This window comes from Aplidium turbinatum, chromosome 11 (genome assembly GCF_918807975.1).
Source record: "Aplidium turbinatum chromosome 11, kaAplTurb1.1, whole genome shotgun sequence".
NCBI lineage: Eukaryota > Metazoa > Chordata > Ascidiacea > Aplousobranchia > Polyclinidae > Aplidium > Aplidium turbinatum.
In genome coordinates, this window is record NC_137482.1 from 5,437,720 (window position 1) to 5,458,008 (window position 20,289).

The following is a 20,289-nucleotide window of genomic DNA, read 5'->3' on the forward strand; positions in this document are numbered from 1 at the left end:
GACCGCTTACAAGAAATGCAATGGTGAATAGAATGGGGTTCCCAGACAGCAAATCAATCGTTTTTTACATTGATTCAACATCTGCAGACGTTGAATCAATGTAAAAAACAGTTGATTTGCTGTCTGGGTTCATTGCTCGAGATACTTTTCGCTGAAGCGAAAAGTTTATTGCTGAGAAGTTCATTGATTCATTGTTGACGCGAAACGTACTTCGAGCTCTCACTCACCTTTGCTATTTTTAAACAAAATCAATTTCCAGTACATTTTGGTGGCTACCTCATCATCATGTGACCACCCAATCTTTCATGTCAAAGGGAGTATCTCGCAGCTTGTTATTGCAGACGCGTAGGCGGGTATTGGCGTCATGCGTCTGGCAATGGTTTTGTTTGTGGTGAGATGTTTTTTTAGATTAAATTAGTGACATCATAATATACTGCTTGCACAGATACAGCCCAGACTGCAAACCAACTGTTTTTTACATTGATTCATGTAAACCTACAGCAGAAATAAAATGCTGTATTTATGTTAAAACAAATCCTACCTCTTCGAAAGTTCGAAGTGCGACGCTGATATGCGCGACTGCATAGCGCAATGCTTTAAAGCACGTAAACACCTGAAAGGAAATAATGTAGTTTGCTTGCACGGCTCCACACTGATGTTCAAACTGTCAGACAGGCATCAAACACTAAACGCGGAACTTCTAATAATGAATTGCTGTACTTTTTTGTTATGAATCGAAGAACTGACTGTAACGATGTTCCATGTCGGTGAGGATAATGAAATTGTTCTCGAATGTTAGTTGTCATATTAATAAGCATTGAGTGGATTTAGCAATATCGCACCAATCGGTTCTAAAATTGGATATACGGAAAAGTCTCCATAACTGGCGATCTTTGCCACTTCTCTCAGTTTGACCTATCGATTGGTCTCATCCATCTCTTCTTGGTTCAAGCCTTTGAGGCAAAGTCTGTCCTTGACCACTTGATGTTGGTGGTATTTCCTGACTACATGGAGAGGCTACTGTAGAGCATATACCTAGTCAACAAAATCCGTCATTTTTACATTGATTCAACGTCTGAAGACGTAAAAATGATAGAGTTTGCTGTCTGGGTTTCAGAAGCAACTAACTTCATAAGTCACTGTCTACTACGACGATTCAACGTCCGTAGACGTTAGACATATGCAGTCAAGAAGAGCCATTGCTTCCAAATTAAACGATGGAGAACAGAAACCATTTTACGATATTGTAAAATCCTCACAACAGTTTTGAAACGTTTCTTTATCACATGTAAAACATTACGTGTAGCCTGCTGCAATGGAACTGCTGCATTTATGTGTTCCGACATTTCGCAATTTTTTTTACTTTCTGTTGAACGCTCAATTGTTTTATTCACTCTCACGTCCATGTCTGACTCTTCGGAATTTATTTTATTATTTCCAGGTGAAGTGTCCGATCTTTTCAGCGAGGAGGAAACGGAGGACATCATCAACGGAGTGAGATCGGAAGTTAGAGCCATGGGAATGTTCGACTCCAGAGAAAATTGCTGGAACTTCTTTCTCGATCGAGTCCGAAACCAACTGAAGGTGGGATTACGCAAAATCACTGTTTTTACGTTGATTCAACGTCATCTGACGGCGAATTCATCTTGAAAGCTCTAAGTTTTGTTAACTGAGCTTAGATCATTGAAAACATGATTTGTTGTAGAGCGACAAATAAACATGATCATCATCTAAAAATGTAATGACCATTATGGTTGTTGTTTTGTTTTTTTCTCGAATAATACATTTTATAGATTGGAATTGTGTACTTTTTTGGCTGTGGCTATATTTACACTACATAGTGTAGCAATAGCCACAATAGCGTTGCCAGATAAGGAATTCTGCCCTAATTTGAGAAAAGTTTAAAGCTGTTGAAAACAAAACTTGTACTTTAGAAATTTTTTTAGTCCTGGCCAAAGATCAAAACCCTGACCTTATTCCTAACTCTAATCTTTACCTTAATCCTTTCTAACTTTTATCCTAACTCTGGCAACACCTGATTGTAAGCATGACAACAAGTGTGTAAAAATAGCACTTCCTTTTTTTTTATCTCACTGCATTATTTGTAATTAAGCTTACCGTACATCATGTACACCTGTGTAACATTCTCTTCATTTCAATTGACAACTTCAGTCTTTGTTGGACCCCAAACACATAAAACCAAGTAGCACCACATTTTAATTGTTTACGTTATCGTCATGTGCCATCTTCGAGCCTAAAGATGGCTGCCAACTGTTTCCACAAGTCGCAATCTTTTGCTCATCATTTTGTTTCTCCGAGACTTGACGAGTCAGCTAGTAGCTGGCCCGCCGATCCTCTCAAAATATGTCCCGCGAATTTCACCTTTTGTTTGGCAAATTCGTGGGCCCATCTGTGCACTCCAATTATGTGTAATTTCTTCCTTCGTAACGTATTTCTTGTATTAGATTTTTAATATTCTTCTGTAACACCAGAATTGAAAAGCATTTGTATGTGTTATTATATTTATTGTATTATATATTTTTCCTTTATTAAATGATATATAAGAATTTTGAAAATTAAAACTAGATTGTATTATTAAATTTCTTAGTTTAGTGTTTGTGTTTCTAGATTGTACTTTGCTTTTCCCCTGTCGGTTCAACTTTGAGAATTCGCGGCAGAAAGTTTCCCGCCTTGATCAATTGCTGTTCTATTGATTGGTTCCATCCCTGGCCACATGACGCGCTAGTCAGCGTGAGTCGCCGCTTTGTAGCTGAAATTGAAGAACTGGAATTTGAGGCTGATGGTGCGTAATCCTGCTGGATTTTTATTGCTTTTTATGCCTCCAGCTAACATAAAATACGAAGTTTTCTTTAACATCTTTTAAACGTTGCCAGATGTATAATTAAAAGCCGGAAACTTCTTTAAACTTTGCTAGAATTACGTTTCGACGTTGGGGGTTTGCCTCCCGCTCTGTTTCCATTATCCAACCAATGAATCAAAGCTGTGTTACAATGAAGGGAAGTAATAAAGGGTTTTTTGGCTGCGTACCTGCCGGGAAGTTGTTGGAATTTGATATTCAGTTTTAGGCGCTTAGATTTGTGAGAATTAGAAAGCAACTGGCAACTTCTCTGTCTGGAAAGCGATGCGAAACATAATAACTTTGCTTTCTCCACAATATTTAACTGTCACAACTGACAAACGGAGGAAACCATCCCCTGGCTGCACATTAAATGTTTAAACTGTCTTTTCCGGTTTCTCTATTTTGCGTCAAACTCGTGGCACGCCTGAGTGTGCCTTTTTGCTGAAGCTTTATCACAGACACAATACACAAACCTCTGATGACACCAGCGGTAATATTAACTTAGTATATAGGATATATTGCGTTAACCATAATGTAGTGGTTTTGTCTTCTTGCAGTGGGTAACCCATCCACAATAAACAAATTGATTTTGAAAGTTTGTGTTTTTCAGGCAACGCATCCGAACCACATGATGCCATGGTGGACAGCATTGCAAAGTTCATGGCCCACGCGCATGTGTCCGTGAATGACGTCAGTCAACAATACAAGCAAAATGAAAGAAGGCGAGTTTGAATGAACATTATCTACCAGTAAAACAGTATTTTTTTACATTAATCCAACGACGTACAGACGTTGAATCAATGTAAAAGAAAGTTGACATGTTGGCGAGGCTGATGTATTTGACCTGTGGTAATATGAAATATGAGTACTTTGCACTCGGGTAATTATTACCTATTCACCTGCATTTAAACAACGTTTTTCCTTTTATTGAAGAAACTGCCATTTGAAATGTATAGCTCGAGCGATCAAGCAAATGCATATTTTTCATTGTCTCAACGTCGTCATACATCATTTGTCAATAGGGGGAATGCAGCATCTCAAACACACAATGAAGGATTTTTTACGGTTGTACAGTTGTACATTGCAGTGTAATGCTCTTTTACTTTGCGTTCGAACCCCACGCAAAAACTACACCAAGCTTTTCTCTCTCATGTTTCAGAAAATAAACTTTTGCTTCAAAAGTGAATCCCATTTTCTTTCTTCACTTTGCTTCAAAGAAGCCTGGTCTTCCGGATACGTTCCATCATGCAGTGACATCATCTAGCAGTCTGGCGCACACACAACTTTTCTAAAATCATTCATTTTGAAACTGACTGTAGTAACTACCCAGCAGTTGATCGCATTTGAATCTTGCAAGTTGTTGAAAAACAGATGAAATGCACAACATTACCAACAACATTTGCTTATTTCCAGACACCCTGCTACCAACTTATTGTAGTTTTTTAAAATCGAGTCTGGAGTTTCAATGGCACAAGGCCGTACAAATAGCCACTTAGGGCCGTGTACGCCCGTTTGCGTTGTATGGTGCGCCTTGGTTTAAGTGTGTAAGCGTTGGTTGTAAGCGCCGTCTTAGATTTTTATGTTTATTTGTGATATGCAGATACAACTACACCACACCAAAGAGCTTCCTTGAACAGATTGACCTCTACAAACACTTGATCGGGCACACCAACAAAGAACTCACCAAGAAAATGGACAGGCTTGAAAACGGCTTGCTGAAGCTTCAAAATACAACAGAACAGGTGATTAGATGAATTCTGTTGCCAAACGTTACAACAACGCGGTTTAATGAAACACGTTTCTTCAAAAATAAGACAAACGTTGTGTTGTGACTTGTGATGCATGGTGTTCGATGTCTTGACGGCGTTGAAATCGTGCAAAAAAAGAGAATAGCGCGGTTTGCAGCATTGAAAGTGGTAGAAAGGTAAATGCTGTGTTTACTGTTTATGGGTAGTTTTGATGCCGAAATTTGTGCAGAAATGATCCTTTCTAAATTTTACTGCTATTTTGCATTCATCAAATGCTGGCATTTGCACAACAATCTAACCTCTTAGTGTAACTTATTAAGAATCGATTTCGCTATAGTGATAGCATCTTCAAAATTTCTAAATTCTAATTCTTATTCTTTCTAAATTTTAGAAGGGTGGAGTGGATTGCCGTTAGGTTGCATGATTTGAAAACAAAATGCACTCCAAAACCTTTTTGAAGATAAATTCTCCACACTATTTTGGCCTTTGAAATTTAATTTATTGGTTTGTGAATAACAAACGAGTTTCCACTACAATGTCCACTTGAGTTGATGGCACTAGATCAAATGGTGGCACTTGCACAACAATCTAATTTGCACTTGAGTTGATAAATTGTTTCTAGTTGAATGGTAGAATAATTCTCCTATGGTTTGTTAAATAGGATTGATCGGTTGGTAATTTTGTTGGTTTAATCATTTTGCAAATAGTTTGCTTGGAATTGTTATCCTTAGTCAATGATTTCATGAACCAGTGCAAAAGTACCGCTGCTTTGAACCGTTGTGACGCACAACTGAAAGTATGAGAACAATATTTCTTTTGATTCCATTCGTCCCTTGGGAGTTGGGGTATTGCGTGTGACGTCAAAGTTTTGAATGATTCAACAAACTGTTGATCTGGAATCGTGTTTTGCCAAGATTTGGAAAATCATAAACAGTTTTGAAAAAGAAGTTGTTTTGCTGATACAGAAACAAACGAACCAAGCGACCAGATAGCATTTCTACCATGACACAAACAAAAGAAAACACGAACGTTTTTAACCATAAACAAGCAAGGCACAACACAACAGGGTTAAGTATTATAAGAATATATTATTGCAGTACATTAATATATTCTCAAATCCTCAACCCTGTTGTCGTGCCTCCCCTGTCTGTAGTACAAAAAAGCGAACTCTTTCCTGAAACTATATTTTTAGCTACAGCACCCCACTTCACCACACTGTCCGGATAGAGCTTGGTGAATGAGCAATCAGGGATCGTTTCTAGCACTAACACTAGAACTAGTGCTAGAAACGATAATTGTCCTGATGAACACCCAAACTTTTCAGTATTCAATCAGGCATCATTAGTGATTCTTACTTTTTGTAGGTGGATGATTTGAAAGCAAAACTCGCTGCTCAAGAGATTGAGTTAACATCCAGGAGCAAAACGACTGAGGAACTTCTTCAAAATGTGGGCCAGGAAACAGAAAAAGTGGGAGCAGAAAAAGAAGTTGCTGATGAAGAAGAGAAAAAGGTAACTTGTCTTGTCAAAGTGGTATGCACATTTTGTATCAGGCCATCAAGATTTACTTGAGCTACCTGGGCTGAATGGGTTTCGTATTGAATGTGCATAACGCAGGCTTAAAACTTTTAATTTGTTTGAGCCTAAAATTACGATTTTCCACCCCGTTCGGTCGCTACCCACAGTTTGAAAAGACCTGGTCTGAACGTTAAGTGTTGCCGTTTTTGTTTTTTTGTATGAACGATAAAGAATATTTTGAAAAAAGGTTGTAAACAAAATACTTTATTGTTTTGTATCAAGTTGGAGTCGGCCTTTGTTAACGACTCCGACTCCGGACACGCTAAAGTTTTCCCGACTCCGCGACTCCTATTCCACAGGCCTGGCGGTAACAAGCTTAGCTGATAAATTTTTCCCCTTCCAAACAAAGAATAATATCAAACCCCTCCCCTTCCTAATTATTGAAATCGTCCTATAATGTAGACTATCTGACAAACAGTAGTCACTGCATCATTTCATACCATTATGTATATTTTTCTAAAATGTGGGAAATAGCCAAACCACATTTTAAGACTTGGTTTCACTATTTAACTAGTTCCAACTCTCACAGGTTGCTGTGATTGCCGCCAAAGTCGCTGAAAAGCAACGACAATGTGAGGAAGAACTCGAGAAGGCCGAGCCCGCCTTGAAGGCAGCAACCGAGGCTTTGGATACTTTGAACAAAAACAATCTAACGGAACTCCGCTCCTTTCCCACGCCTCCTGACGCAGTGAGCAATGTGGCGGCCGCTGTGATGTGTCTCATGGCTCCTGATGGAAAAGTCCCGAAGGATAGAAGTTGGAAGGCGTCGAAAGTCTTCATGGGGAGGGTAAGATTTTTAATTTTTATTCTATCAGGGCGTTCTGTGGTACAGCAAATGTATCTAGGCAAACTAGATGTGTGGTAAGGTACCCAGTTCCTCCACTCTTTGTTTGCCGAGAATTAGCTGCTAGTTGAACATAGCTAGTAGTGGAATCAACAGCGGTGACCAACTCAGGCATCGAACTCAAGTCTGTGGGGCACAAGACGTTAGCTATTTTACCATCTCCCAACGTAACGCTAACCCCCAAGCTACTGCATATTTTCTTTCGCACCGACAGAAAGAATTCGAGTTTGTAACGTTTTTTTTCCTACTTATGCAACATAATTTTTTTGTATGTAAAATTGAAGGTTTGGTCCATTTGTTTCTGTTCAGGACCTTTTTTCTTTAATTTGTTTTCATCATAGGCGGAAACGTTCTTGGATTCATTAATCAACTACGACAAGGAAAACATCCATGAAAGCTGCCTCCGGGCAACCAGGCAATACATGGCGGAGGAGGATTTCAATCCTGACGCTGTAAAGAAGAAATCGGTCGCGGCAGCTGGACTTTGTGCTTGGGTCATCAACATTGTAAAATGGTGGGTCTTGTTCCAATTCAACTGAAAATGTTTTGGATGAAGTCTTGATTTTCTTTATTCAATTAAGTGGATTGCGTCATCACTCATCACACAACAGTTTTTGTGAGATTGACATGAAAGCGTATATGAATAGCAACGTGCATTTTACCTCCTACTTGTAACTACAACGCTAAGTCGAATTTTCTACGTCGACTGACGTAAGGCATAGCATATCAGTATTAGCGCAGTTCGCTTGCCTGAGTGCTTTGCGTTGATTCCAGAGTCCAGACCTGTCGAAAATGTAGTAAATTGGTTTTACACATTTTTGAATTGTGCATCCTTACCTTCTCTCAGAGATTACGTAAGGTAAAGTGATACCATGTTTGGCCGTCACGTTTTTGTGTTGATTCGTTTTTTTTTACATTATCATCATGCATTCCATTGTAAAAGCTTAAATTTATTGTAGTTTATAATTATTTACAGATTCCTGATGAGGACTTAAGTTAAGTCGAAAACGTTTGATATGTTGAACTATTTGTAAATATGTAATATACTGTTGTAATGCTCAACCCTGTGTTATTGTTGTGTCTTGCCTGTCTTTGGTATAAAAAAGCAAACTCTCTCCCGAAACTATAATAAATTATCTGAAAATAAACCGTGACAGAGTTAAACGGATAGAAAATGCAGTGTAGTTCTAAGAAGAGTATATGGACTGCGGAACTTCTCACTAAACCAAAGGTTTTGCTCACGGGATTTCACATGCACTGTTGTTCAACGTCTGCAGATTCAACGTCTGCAGACGTTGAATCAATGTAAAAAAAGACTGATTTGCCGCTGGAGTTTGTACTTAAATAGCATAGCACGTCACCGGTTAAGAACTGTAGCAACTGAAACACTTGATTTTAGTTAAACAATCTTTGTCCACGATGGCCGCACTTCATCTTGTTGCCACAATTGCTTTTATATTGAATAGATAAAAACGGCATTTTGTTACGTCATTTACAGGTATGAGGTTTACTGTGACGTGGAACCAAAACGGATTGCTCTCGCTGACGCGAATTCCGAATTGGAAGCGGCTCAGTCGAAGCTGAAGACAATCAGAACAAAAATATCGAAACTAGATGTTGATCTCTCGAAGCTGACAGGCGAGTTTGAAGAAGCAACAGCTGAAAAAGTCCGATGCAGCAACGAAGTCGCCAACACAGCGAAGACCATCACACTGGCTAACAGGTAAAATATCGTTCATTTACTATAGTTCCCATTTCCGGTGCCACAAAGATGTAAAGCTGATTTAAATCCAGCATAGTTCTGCAGCTATAATTACACAAAGATATTCCCTTTTAAAAGTTCTGTGCTTCCAAATTAATTGCCAAATCAGATTTTTCTTTACATTCTAATACCTAGTAGTATAAATTATCTGCTCGTATACTAATGCTGCCTAAGAGGACAAAACCTGAGCCGCTAAAGTGTTGTAGCTTTCCGCTATGTCGATCCAGAACATTTTAATTCTTTGCTTTGCTTAGATAGTTGAATGCACAGGCAGTATGCTTGCGCCTGAAATCAAAGTCTGTATGCTCGCACCTCTACTGCAGTCCATGGACATTTGGTTTGAGAGTGCCCATTGACTGCACTACCCGGTGGTTTCAATGCAGTTCACTAATGCGGAAATGTGTTTAAAAACTGGCTAAAAGACAACGAGCTTTAAGTGTGAAAACGCCAAACGAAATTACTACTACTACTACCTGAAATCAAGACTTTCAATGTCATTGTTAACACTGGAAATATTCCAGACGGCCATCGTTCGGTGACGTTGATATAATCTTGAAAACGGCATCTTTCTGTAGTTGCTTTTCGTATTTTCAGGCTCGTCAAAGGATTGGAAAGCGAAAAGGTTCGGTGGTCTGATTCTGTCAAGTCTCTTCAAGTCAAGAAACAAACATTGAGTGGAGATGTTCTCCTGACTGCAGCTTTCGTGTCTTATCTCGGGTATTTCACAAAACCTTATCGAAACGACTTGCTCAAGAGACAATGGCTGCCTTTCCTCGCCAAACAGAAAACCAAGATTCCTTTAACTGAAGGCAGGTTGAAATAACTTCTGTGTGCGCATTTTTCCAAACTCATCATCATCGTTAAGTTCCTTCCTTTCGTCGAGGGTTGGAGGCAATGAGGCGCCAAGTTTCTCTGTTGTGAGATTTTTCTTTTGCAGTTTTGTAATTAAGTCCTGACCAGTCATCAATATTATCAGTCTAAATTCTTTGTGCTCTTACTACAAGTCTACAAAATACACGCATAACAAACCATCTTTAAACCCTAAATCACAAAGTTTTGCTTCTAATACGATCTATGATTGCCAAGTTTGCGACGTACTGCCCGTCTATGTTTGTCATGCGAATTGTTTGATCCCACAGCCAGCCAGTGAGGTATTCATCCCACTGGCAAGACGAACCTTGTAACGGAGTTCCAATTTCATTTGTAGCCCATTTTGCGTTAAAAGTGTGATGCAGTAATCTACGTATACCGGATAAAGCCCAATTGTTTTGGGCTATGATTTTTGGAAAAACCAGTAGCATTTTTGAAAAAAGATCACGTTTTCACACACCACTCTTTGTAGTATATTATGGAGATGTATGAATGAAGTAACTTTTCTATGTATCACCAGGTCTAGACCCGATCGACTTGCTCGTTGATGACGCAACAATTGCGTCATGGAACAACGAAGGACTTCCATCTGATCGCATGTCAAGCGAGAATGCCGTCATTTTGTCCAATTGTAAACGATGGCCCCTCATTGTGGACTCCCAGCTCCAGGTTAGAAGAAAATTGTTGGGATTTAACTTTTAATGTCAAATTGATGGAGCGAAAACATCAGCATCCGGATACGCTCCGAGATATTAGTGTTGCACAAGTCTCTTGATGCTTCTTGGTTATTTTATATAACTATTAACATTTTTGATGACTCTTATCACTTGGCTTTCGCACATGTTGGTCCTTTGAACGATTTACATTAAGAATGGAACGTTAGCCCACTGTAAGTTAGGCTATATGCTAGATTGAACTACAGAGGAAAACATTGTTTCTACATACAAGCGTTTAACCTTATAAGCTATATCTAGGGAGTGAAATGGATTAAAGGACACTATGATGAAAAACTTCATATTGTACAAATGGGGCAAAAAGGCTACTTGGATGTGATAGAGAAGTGTTTATCAGAAGGTAAGCTATTGGAATATTATAGTTAAATCGTAAATCATAATACAGGACACAATTGTATCATTTTTGGAAAGCGGTTGATTGAATAAGCTTATAGTGTTGGCTATCTTTTCTGGGCTTTTGCAGTTTCGATGCTTAACATTCATCAGAAGTGTACATCGTTAGAGAACAGCTTTTTATTTAACAGCACTTAGTGTATGGAATAACTCACAGGCAACAATAGTTCACAACAAGCGGAAACTTTACTCTGTCAATCTCGTTGACCAAGTTTGCATCAGTAGTTAAAATGCTTTACAATTACAAGTATTCAAACCTGCCAGGAAAAAGCTTCCAGAGAGTTTTTTCAGTTCAAGAACAAGGATTTGTACAAGCGATTATGTGGGACAATGCTGTGCATTGTAAATTCGAGAATTATAAAATGTACTTTCAAATCCAGGCGAGAAAGTTCTCATTGAAAACCTCGGAGAAAACTTTGATCCTGTTCTTGAGCCGCTATTGGCTAGAAACACTGTGAAGAAGGGGAAGTACATCAAGATAGGTGACAAGGAATGCGAGTACCATCCTGACTTCAAGTAGGTTACTGGGAAGTCTATGCACGGTTCACTGTTGTGTGTTAGACTTGGCTAAAGTATGCAATAGGAACGAACAGCGTTTTTGTAAAACTACTTTTTGCATCTTTTGATGCTTGGTACGTAGGCTACCCAACACCCATTTATCACGTTTTTTGTATTCAGTGTCAACATTTTTTCACAATTTTTTCTTAGTGAGAGTGAGGCAGCAGCAAATTATTTATTCTCTTCAAGTCTAACACTGCATGGGTTAGTTAACCCTCAACAGGCGATGAACCGAAGTCGGGCAGTTGCCTACACTACACTACTGCGAAGGCGAAAAATTACAAACAAAAAATGCGTAGGCTACCTTTTACTTAAATAGTCAATGTTTAAAGTTTATTATCATCTTTTTATTATTGTTTAAGCTTTAGTTTGTGCAGGGAAGCTCTAAATGAACCATTTTGATAATTAATTGCATTTTTTTAATTATAAAAGGTTGGAAAGGTTACATATGTCAAAGATATTAACAACATGTAAATTTTCAGGTTAATTTTGCAAACAAAGCTGGCCAATCCTCACTTCAAGCCTGAGATGCAAGCACAGAGCACTCTCATCAACTTTACTGTGACTAGAGATGGTTTGGAAGACCAACTTCTTGCCAATGTTGTCAGTACAGAAAGACCAGACCTAGAAAACTTGAAAGTAAGATGTTTTGTGTGACTATCACATTTTGTAGCTGCAACAATTATCTTCAAAAACCAAGTGTCGGTTGTAGCATGTCAGCATTCATTGGTTTTGCGTTTGACGAAGCTTTTTAAATGCAAAAAGCTATGATTAACAAATGTTTAATATTTTCAATTTGATTACAAGGTGGAACTGACCAAACAACAGAATGATTTCAAAATATCGTTGAAAAGTTTGGAAGATAATCTTCTGACCCGGTTGTCTGCGGCGGAAGGAAACTTTCTCGGCGACACCGAACTCGTTGAGAATTTGGAGCGCACAAAGCGTACATCTGAAGAAATTGAGGTGAGCGCCAATCTTTTGTTTTTGATATTGTTTTAATGTTCCGCAAGCTGGCACCAGAGAAATATTACCAGTTTGGTTTACAGCACCAGTTTCTAACGGTCTAACCAGTAAATCAGCCTTTTCTACATTGATTAGTTTGCAGACTAATCAATGTAGAAAATGAGAGATTTGTTGGCTGCATTTTCATCAACTGAGTTGACGCTTTGCGGGATGCATGTTGAATCCACGGCCGGTGACCATGGGTTCGATACCCTGTCGAATCATACCAAAGACTTTTAAAATGTGGTACTGAATCTTATTCTTGCTTGGCACTGAGCAATGGAATGGATTTGGGCAATAGTATACTCAGTTGCGCCTCTATACGGCTGCATTGACACTGTCTGCTTTGTAAAGCGCTGAGGAACAACGGCATTCTGCGATGGATACAGCGCTATATTAAAAAAAACGCGCATTAATTATTGTTAGTCGACGTAAAGTTTTTCAGCAACAGCCGCAATGAGGTGATTTATGCAAAAAAATTGCACCGTAAGTCGCATTGTATCACTGACAAAGATTTGCTACAGATAAATCAGTACCCAGCAGATAACTTTCTGGTTAAGTTAACAAGTTAACCTTTCTTAGATTAAGCTGTTTTAATAACCCTACAGAATGGTGCAACTGGTTAAGCACAGTAGGTTATTAGAGGTCGTTGTTTCGCCACAGCCAAGATTGTGCAGGTCGGTATATACTTGAAGTATGACATTTTTAAAATCTTCCTTGACATCAGGTCAAAGTGCAAGAAGCGAAGCGAAACGAATTACGCATCAATGACGCGCGTGAGCACTACCGCCCTGTAGCGGCCAGAGCTTCGTTGTTGTACTTCATCATGAACGACCTGTACAAAATTAACCCAATCTACCAGTTCTCTCTCAAGGTAAGCGGAATTCGTTTTTTTTTTCCGAAATTATACTTTCTGTTGTTTACAAATTTGCTAAACTACAACGTCAGCAGACGAAAGTTTCTTCTCTTCGCATTGATTCCACGTTGCCAGTAACTTAGTTGAGCGGTGGCTACGTTAAAGAGATGTAAAATATTGTGAATATTTTTTGGATAGACTGATATGTGCAACTTCCAAAACACAATGTGTCTACATCAGCTCTCACATACTTTATTTTACATCCATACGGACACTTTGTTTGCTATTTACTCAGCGTATATAGTAAACGTACACTGTTCACAGATTAGTATTTTTTTCTCAAATCAGGCTTTCAGCGGGGTATTTCTCCGCGCAATTGCCATTACGCCAGCGTTTGATGACGTAGCTGAGAGAGTCATCAATCTGATCGATACTGTGACGTATGAGACGTTTGCCTACACCAGCAGAGGTTTGTTCGAACAGGACAAGCTTATCTTTACTTCGCAGGTAATTTCTTGTCAAAGATTGTTTTACAACAACGATTATTGTGCGTTACAAAGTTGCTACAAGAGTTGGGAGACAGGCCGAGATTATTTTGATCAACTGAAAAGATTAATAGATTCATGGCCACGTTTTATTTGCATCTTTCAGGTTGCCTTCCAAGTTTTACAAATGCGAGGGAACTTGGATGTAAAGGATCTTGAAATCCTCCTCCGACTTCCAACCAGCCAACCTTTGACCAGTCCCGTTGACTTCATGACTAATCAGGTAAGAACCATCATCATACATCTTTTTGATCGCTCTTTTGGAACATGATGAAAAGTCAAAGATTTTTAATGTTAATTTTAAAGCGTTAGTTTTACAGTTCGTATCCAAAAGTGTTTGATTGCGTTTCCAATTGCTCGATGGCTTAGTGGTTAGTGTGTCCGCCTCTGAATCGGTAAGCATCGGTTCGACACCCTGTTGGGTCAAACCAAAAACTTTTTAAAATTAGTTCTAAATCTTATTCCTGCTTGGCACTCAGCAGAGGAATGGATTCGGGTAATAATGTAGGCTACTTAGTTGCGCCTCTATACGGCTGCAACAACGCATTCTGCGATGGGTACAGCGCTATATAAAAACACGCGTTATTATTATCCTCTCCAGGCTTGGGGGGTGATCAAGGCAATGTCGATGTTGGATGAATTCCTTAACTTGGACAGAGACATCGAAGGGTCCGCGAAGAGGTGGAAGAAACTGGTTGACAGCGAAGCTCCAGAGAAAGAGAAACTTCCGCAAGAATGGAAGAACAAGCCTCTCGTTCAGCAAATGTGCATCCTCCGGACTCTTCGACCTGACAGGATGACTTATGCTCTCACGTGAGTAGAGAACAAGAACCTACCAGTTCTTGAAATTGATGTTTGTTGATCACATTTTGAATGTTAAATAACGTTGTAAATCAGTTGCAAGTTCAAAAACAACTTAGGAAAGAGTGCAGCAGATGCAAACTGCTTCATAACCTGTGTGTTATCTCATGAGTAGACAAAATTTTATCTGAAGTTTAGGCAAGCAGTCAACGCATTTGGAACGACCCAGACTGCAAATCAGTCATTTGATTTGCTTTCTGACGACTTATGTGCTGTCTGAAAAGCAACAAAAACGACACAACAAGCAAACAACAACAACAGCAGTACAGCTAACAACGTTATGAAACTTATTTCAGAAATTTTATCGAGCAAAACTTGGGATCAAAATATGTGGAAAATCGAGGCATTGAACTGATGAAAACATTTGAGGAAAGTACCAAAAGCACTCCGCTTTTCTTTGTCTTATCGCCAGGCGTCGATCCACTGAAAAACGTCGAAGCTCTAGGTAACATGTCACCTCGATTGTGGATTTAAAAACCATTTTTGTCATACTTGGTTTCATATTGTGGTTTAGTTTCACGTTTTACTGAAGTACTATGTCTTGCGTGTGGAATTCTAAATTCAATTTTTGATCAGGTCAACGGCTGGGCTACACTCACGAGAGAAACAACTTTCACAATGTCTCGCTTGGCCAAGGTCAAGAGGTTGTCGCGGAAAATGCGTTGGAGGTTGCTGCGGAGACTGGGCATTGGGTTATCTTGCAAAACGTTCATTTGGTTGGTGAGTAAATTTTGGTTTGCTTTTAAAGGTGTTAAGCAAATTCTAGGGAGGTCTTCCTAACCTCAGCTATGGTACGTCAACATCTTGACTCAATACTTTGATTTGTCTTTTACTTCGAATTGCACGAGAAATCCTCTGATAATAATTTGTTAGGATTTCCTTCTTTACTTTGGGACATGGTTCCTTACTATATATCCACTCCTCATCTATGGTGAGGATAATTCAGAAAATATAGTGTCACATGGCCACTTTGAGTTGCGGCCTGATTTGTCACATTTTGCAGATTTTGATTACAGCTACTGCTAGTGCTTGACTGACATTTTTTGAGATGTTTTTACTTTTTGCGGTTTCCTATAATGACAAAAAACTTTTTTGTTGCCTTGGGGAAGCAGTAGCAAATGAGAAAAAGTAAGTTGAAAAACGCAAAATCAGACTGTTATTGAAAATTAACAGTCTGACTAAAATCTACAAAATCAAATTTTCTTTGTTTTTCAACATGTGAGGATGTTAAAACCTATTGTGTCATCTGGGGAAAAGAATAAAGAAAGCGTAAAGTCTAATTTTTAGAAAAATTTATTTAAACGTTCGCCCAAAATTAGAAAAACCTGAAAATTTCTGCAAAATGTGGCAAATCAGGCCGTATCTTTGGGTGGCCATGAGTGTCATTATCTCGGATTCTTTGATTTCGGGAAGAAAACATGATGTCGATTTAGCCTCTTGACTTTTTCGAAAGCCACACCTTCAAAGAACACGTAAACTTTGGACCATACAGCCCAATGGGCTCTTGTTCGGCTCTTGGGTGTGCGCTTGAGCAACGCATTTCAGGACTGCTCTCCATTCAGTGACACCTAGCGGGTGAAATAATTACTCGACTATAATACTTCGACACAATCGGAAATTTCACTCTGTCAGTCTCGGTGACCGGCCCTGCATCAGTGGTTCCAAGTATGCGAAACTGCTAGGACTAAGCTCTCAAAGAAGCTGTCCCAGTTCAAGGATAAAGACCAAACCAATCAATCAAATGTTTAAATGTTAATAGCAACATCGTGTTTCCATTTCAGCGAAATGGTTGCCACGTCTCGAGCAGTTGATTGAGAAGAATTCTGCAAACGCTCACGAGAACTACCGGGTGTTTATAAGCGCCGAGCCTCCTCCATCAGCAGAGCAACATGTCATTCCACAAGGAATTCTTGAGAATTCCATCAAGATCACAAGCGAACCCCCAACAGGACTGTTTGCGAACTTGCACGCTGCTTTGAATAATTTCAACCAGGTGAAAGTAAAGTAACGTTTTTGTTAACTTGGTTTTGCCTTTGTTTGTGGTTTAGACACATATGAAAGTTTAACTTAGCTTGAATATTTACACGACACGAGTCACATTTTTTCGAGCATATGAACACAAGTTGTAGATCTTACTCCTGTGAAAAAGTTGCATTGGTTAATGTAAATTTATTGAAAAAATATCATTATAATTTTTAATTGGTCTTGGTGTTGTGAATAATAACGACTTTGAATTGACATATTCTTTGCATAGGCAACTTATCAAACACTATTCGTTGCTACAACGACTATTTCTCTTTCAAAAAACTTCAAATTAATGCAACAGATATATTTTGCACTTATTAATGAGAACATTTTAACCCTGGTGTGTTAAACAGGAGACTTTGGAAATGTGCTCAAGAGAATCTGAATTTAAATCGATCCTGTTCTCTCTTTGCTACTTTCACTCTGCTGTTGCCGAGAGGCGCAAATTTGGACCACAGGTATTTTAATAAATTGATGGCACAACTTAACAAATTTAACAGATTTTAAATTTCAAAGTTGTTTGGTGTCCTAGTAGCATTTTTATGATTAATTTTTAATATAAGTCTAAGCTTGATGAGTATTTTTCTAGGAGTTTAAGCTAAGAAGCCAAACAAGCAAGTTCTTTAAACATAAAGCGGTTGGTTTACTTGAAAAACAAACAAACAGTGAATCGGAAATTTGATGTTGGTTTTACCAGTTTTTTAAACGCAGCTAATTTGAGGGTGGCGAATTTCAAAGTGTCATATCTGGCCCGCATAATCCTCTAATAACTCTCTCATAACACAATTCCAGTACTGCAATCATTGTAACTAACCTGTCCAATATTATTTCAGGGCTGGAATAGAATATATCCGTTCAACACCGGAGACTTGACTATCTCAGTCAATGTCTTGTACAACTATCTTGAAGTCAACTCCAAGGTACCATGGTTTGTTTAGAAGGAGCGTTCTATTGGCGTCAGTAGAAGTCTGACTACTCACTATAGGACAACGAGCATTTCGTTTCGATATGTTTCTCCGCAATCGAGTGTAGCAAGAATTGGCAGCGATAGTCACGTGTTTCGCTCATGATCCTGGGCTCATCAGTATCGCACCACTAATTCATGCCACAGAGCTTTCACCCGCTGATTCAGCCTTTGCCATAAATTCTTCCTTTTGTTCTATACAATTTTTTAAAATGTTGTGAAATAAAATTCGTATATCTTAGCTCATTGCCCATTGCTAGCGGAAGCCATGGTTGCTCTAATGTTGCTTTGTACATCAGGTTCCGTGGACAGATCTACGTTACCTGTTTGGTGAGATCATGTATGGCGGCCACATCACTGATGACTGGGATCGTAGGCTCTGCAGAACGTATTTGGAAGTGTACATGGACCAAGCACAGGTTGTCAATTTTACTATTGCTGCCTATGTGTTGCATGTGCAAACGTTTGTTTTTAATGAATTAGAGATTTAGTTTAAAGTGGTATTTTAACATTTGTAAGATGTGACGTATTTTCATCTTTTTATTAGTTATCTTGAAGTTGAAACGACTCCTATCTTTTCAGTTGGATGAGGAGCTTTTCTTGACTCTTGGATTTCCTGTTCCTCCTAACATGGATTACAAGGGATATCACACTTACGTGGATGAAATGTTGCCTCCGGAGAGTCCGATTCTTTATGGCTTGCATCCGAACGCAGAGGTTGGGATTCTTACAGTGACATCCGACCATCTCTTCCAAACCGTCCTTGAGATGCAGCCACGAGAAGGAGCACAGAGTGGAGACGGAGCAAGCACCATGGAGGATATAGTGAGGACCAGCTTAGATGACATTTTGGAAAAGCTCCCAGAGGAATTTGTGATGAGTGAAATCATGGCAAAGACACAGGAAAGATCGCCATACATCCTCGTGTGCTTCCAAGAATGCGAGCGAATGAATGTCGTCCTTCATGAAATCAGGTAATGTGACGTAGGCTATGGGAACACAAATTAGATAAAGTTTGTACATTTGGCTTTACACTGATAAAAATGGTTCAAAATTAAGGGAGAGGTTTTCTCGGCTGTCAGTTCCAGTCTGAGAACTCACGAGCCTCCACGCCAACCTTGCAAACTCAATTAATTTGGTTCAAGTTTTATAAGCTGTGACACAGCAGAAAAAGTATTAAATTGCCATATAAGTGAAATTTTAATTACTTTTATTCAAGTGATTGATTTGGAAAGTTACCTTCCCATCAGAGTACTTAGTGGAAAGTTATATATTGCATTAATCTGTCGAAACTTTACCACCAAATCCCTTTCTTTGGGTTGCACTGGCTCAAGTAAATTTTTAACCATCTAATACTTAAAATTACCGAGAATTTTGCAACAAAACCACACGAAATATTAAATAAAAATTGATTTTTTTTCTTACTTATAAACGAACATATGTTCGCAGTACGTCACTTCATTCCGTCAATTTGTTAAAAAAGCTTAATGAGAAATAAGTTTTTAAGCTTGGAAAGTTAAGCTTTTGTTTTGTATTTTATTTCTTTTTGAAACAACTTCGGACTTGGCTGGATTAAAAAGGTAACTGTCAGCAGAAGTAGCGCGGCGTGTTGTTGATATTTTGCATACTGAATTTGGTGTGTAACTGCGTAGTTCCGTCAACGTATCGCGCTTGTACTGCGTGGTTTCATTGTTTTGATTCTTAGAAGTATAACGGAATCACTTCACTGGTGTCAAAAGTATCATCTTTTTACGTAGACGATCGCTAAAAGAGTTAGATCTCGGCTTGAAAGGCGAACTGACCATCTCTGCTGAAATGGAAGAAATACAAAACGCCCTTTTCCTTGATAAGGTCCCTTTGTCTTGGTCAAAAGTCGCTTATCCATCTCTCTTCAGTCTTGGACTGTGGTAAGTTCTTTTTAATTTCTAAGAATTAGTGAAAACTGTTGTCGAACAACTTCTATCAACGTTATGACAGATCGACAACAGAACATAACGCTACCATGTAGGTTTTTTTTATTGTTAACCACGATGCTATGCGAGCATGCATTGCTTGACGCAACCCGTGATTCTTCAAGTTATAGTGCCTCGTTCGTTAGCGTGTTTATAAAACGTTGCGTTTTAGCTCGAGTGCTGCGTTTGCTACGCCTTGATGACCACATTGGAATAGACATTTGATGCTATTATTTCCTGTTATGTAGGTTAAATGCATTGCCAACGGGTCGAGGTTCACTATACACCCAAGATATTGCTTGAGAAAATATCTTTTCATATCAATAGTCGATTCTGGTGAAACGTGAAGCTGCTGACAGATGTTTCTTCTTATGATGCCAGCGCTACAGTTTTGAAAACTGAAGAAAACGACCATAATATTACGAAAAAAATAATCAATATTTCCCATTTAAACTGAAGATTTTTTTAATTCCAGGTACACCGACTTGCTGATCCGATGCAGAGAACTCGACACATGGACACATGATCTGATGCTTCCTGCCGTTGTGTGGCTGGGTGGCTTGTTCAATCCGCAGTCTTTCCTCACAGCAATCATGCAGGTAAAGCTCAGAAAAACAGTTTCAACTATTTTTATTATATTGAAAGTTTTTTGTTATGTCAACATGTTATGTAAACAAATCGGAGCGAAAATTTAAAGTTTGATGCTAGGCTTGTGATGCTTTGTGATCGATGTAT

At 38.9% G+C, this 20,289-nt stretch overlaps 1 protein-coding gene across 1 annotated transcript in view; it reads left to right on the plus strand.

Annotated features, from left to right (window-relative positions):
* Positions 1-20,289, plus strand: part of LOC145779263 (dynein beta chain, ciliary-like) — a 78,407-nt gene that overhangs the window by 56,179 nt on the left and 1,939 nt on the right. Inside the window, exons 60-86 of the mRNA XM_082590802.1 lie at positions 1,442-1,584; positions 2,629-2,803; positions 3,471-3,582; positions 4,461-4,602; positions 5,973-6,119; positions 6,715-6,972; positions 7,371-7,543; positions 8,528-8,752; positions 9,386-9,600; positions 10,182-10,330; positions 10,636-10,735; positions 11,169-11,304; positions 11,829-11,985; positions 12,154-12,312; positions 13,079-13,225; positions 13,556-13,714; positions 13,859-13,975; positions 14,354-14,565; positions 14,910-15,058; positions 15,190-15,333; positions 16,395-16,606; positions 16,992-17,096; positions 17,472-17,558; positions 17,902-18,021; positions 18,185-18,576; positions 19,360-19,509; positions 20,030-20,153. Of these exons, the coding sequence (XP_082446928.1) occupies positions 1,442-1,584; positions 2,629-2,803; positions 3,471-3,582; positions 4,461-4,602; positions 5,973-6,119; positions 6,715-6,972; positions 7,371-7,543; positions 8,528-8,752; positions 9,386-9,600; positions 10,182-10,330; positions 10,636-10,735; positions 11,169-11,304; positions 11,829-11,985; positions 12,154-12,312; positions 13,079-13,225; positions 13,556-13,714; positions 13,859-13,975; positions 14,354-14,565; positions 14,910-15,058; positions 15,190-15,333; positions 16,395-16,606; positions 16,992-17,096; positions 17,472-17,558; positions 17,902-18,021; positions 18,185-18,576; positions 19,360-19,509; positions 20,030-20,153 (4,409 nt within the window). The remainder of the gene's footprint in view (positions 1-1,441; positions 1,585-2,628; positions 2,804-3,470; positions 3,583-4,460; positions 4,603-5,972; positions 6,120-6,714; positions 6,973-7,370; positions 7,544-8,527; positions 8,753-9,385; positions 9,601-10,181; positions 10,331-10,635; positions 10,736-11,168; positions 11,305-11,828; positions 11,986-12,153; positions 12,313-13,078; positions 13,226-13,555; positions 13,715-13,858; positions 13,976-14,353; positions 14,566-14,909; positions 15,059-15,189; positions 15,334-16,394; positions 16,607-16,991; positions 17,097-17,471; positions 17,559-17,901; positions 18,022-18,184; positions 18,577-19,359; positions 19,510-20,029; positions 20,154-20,289) is intronic.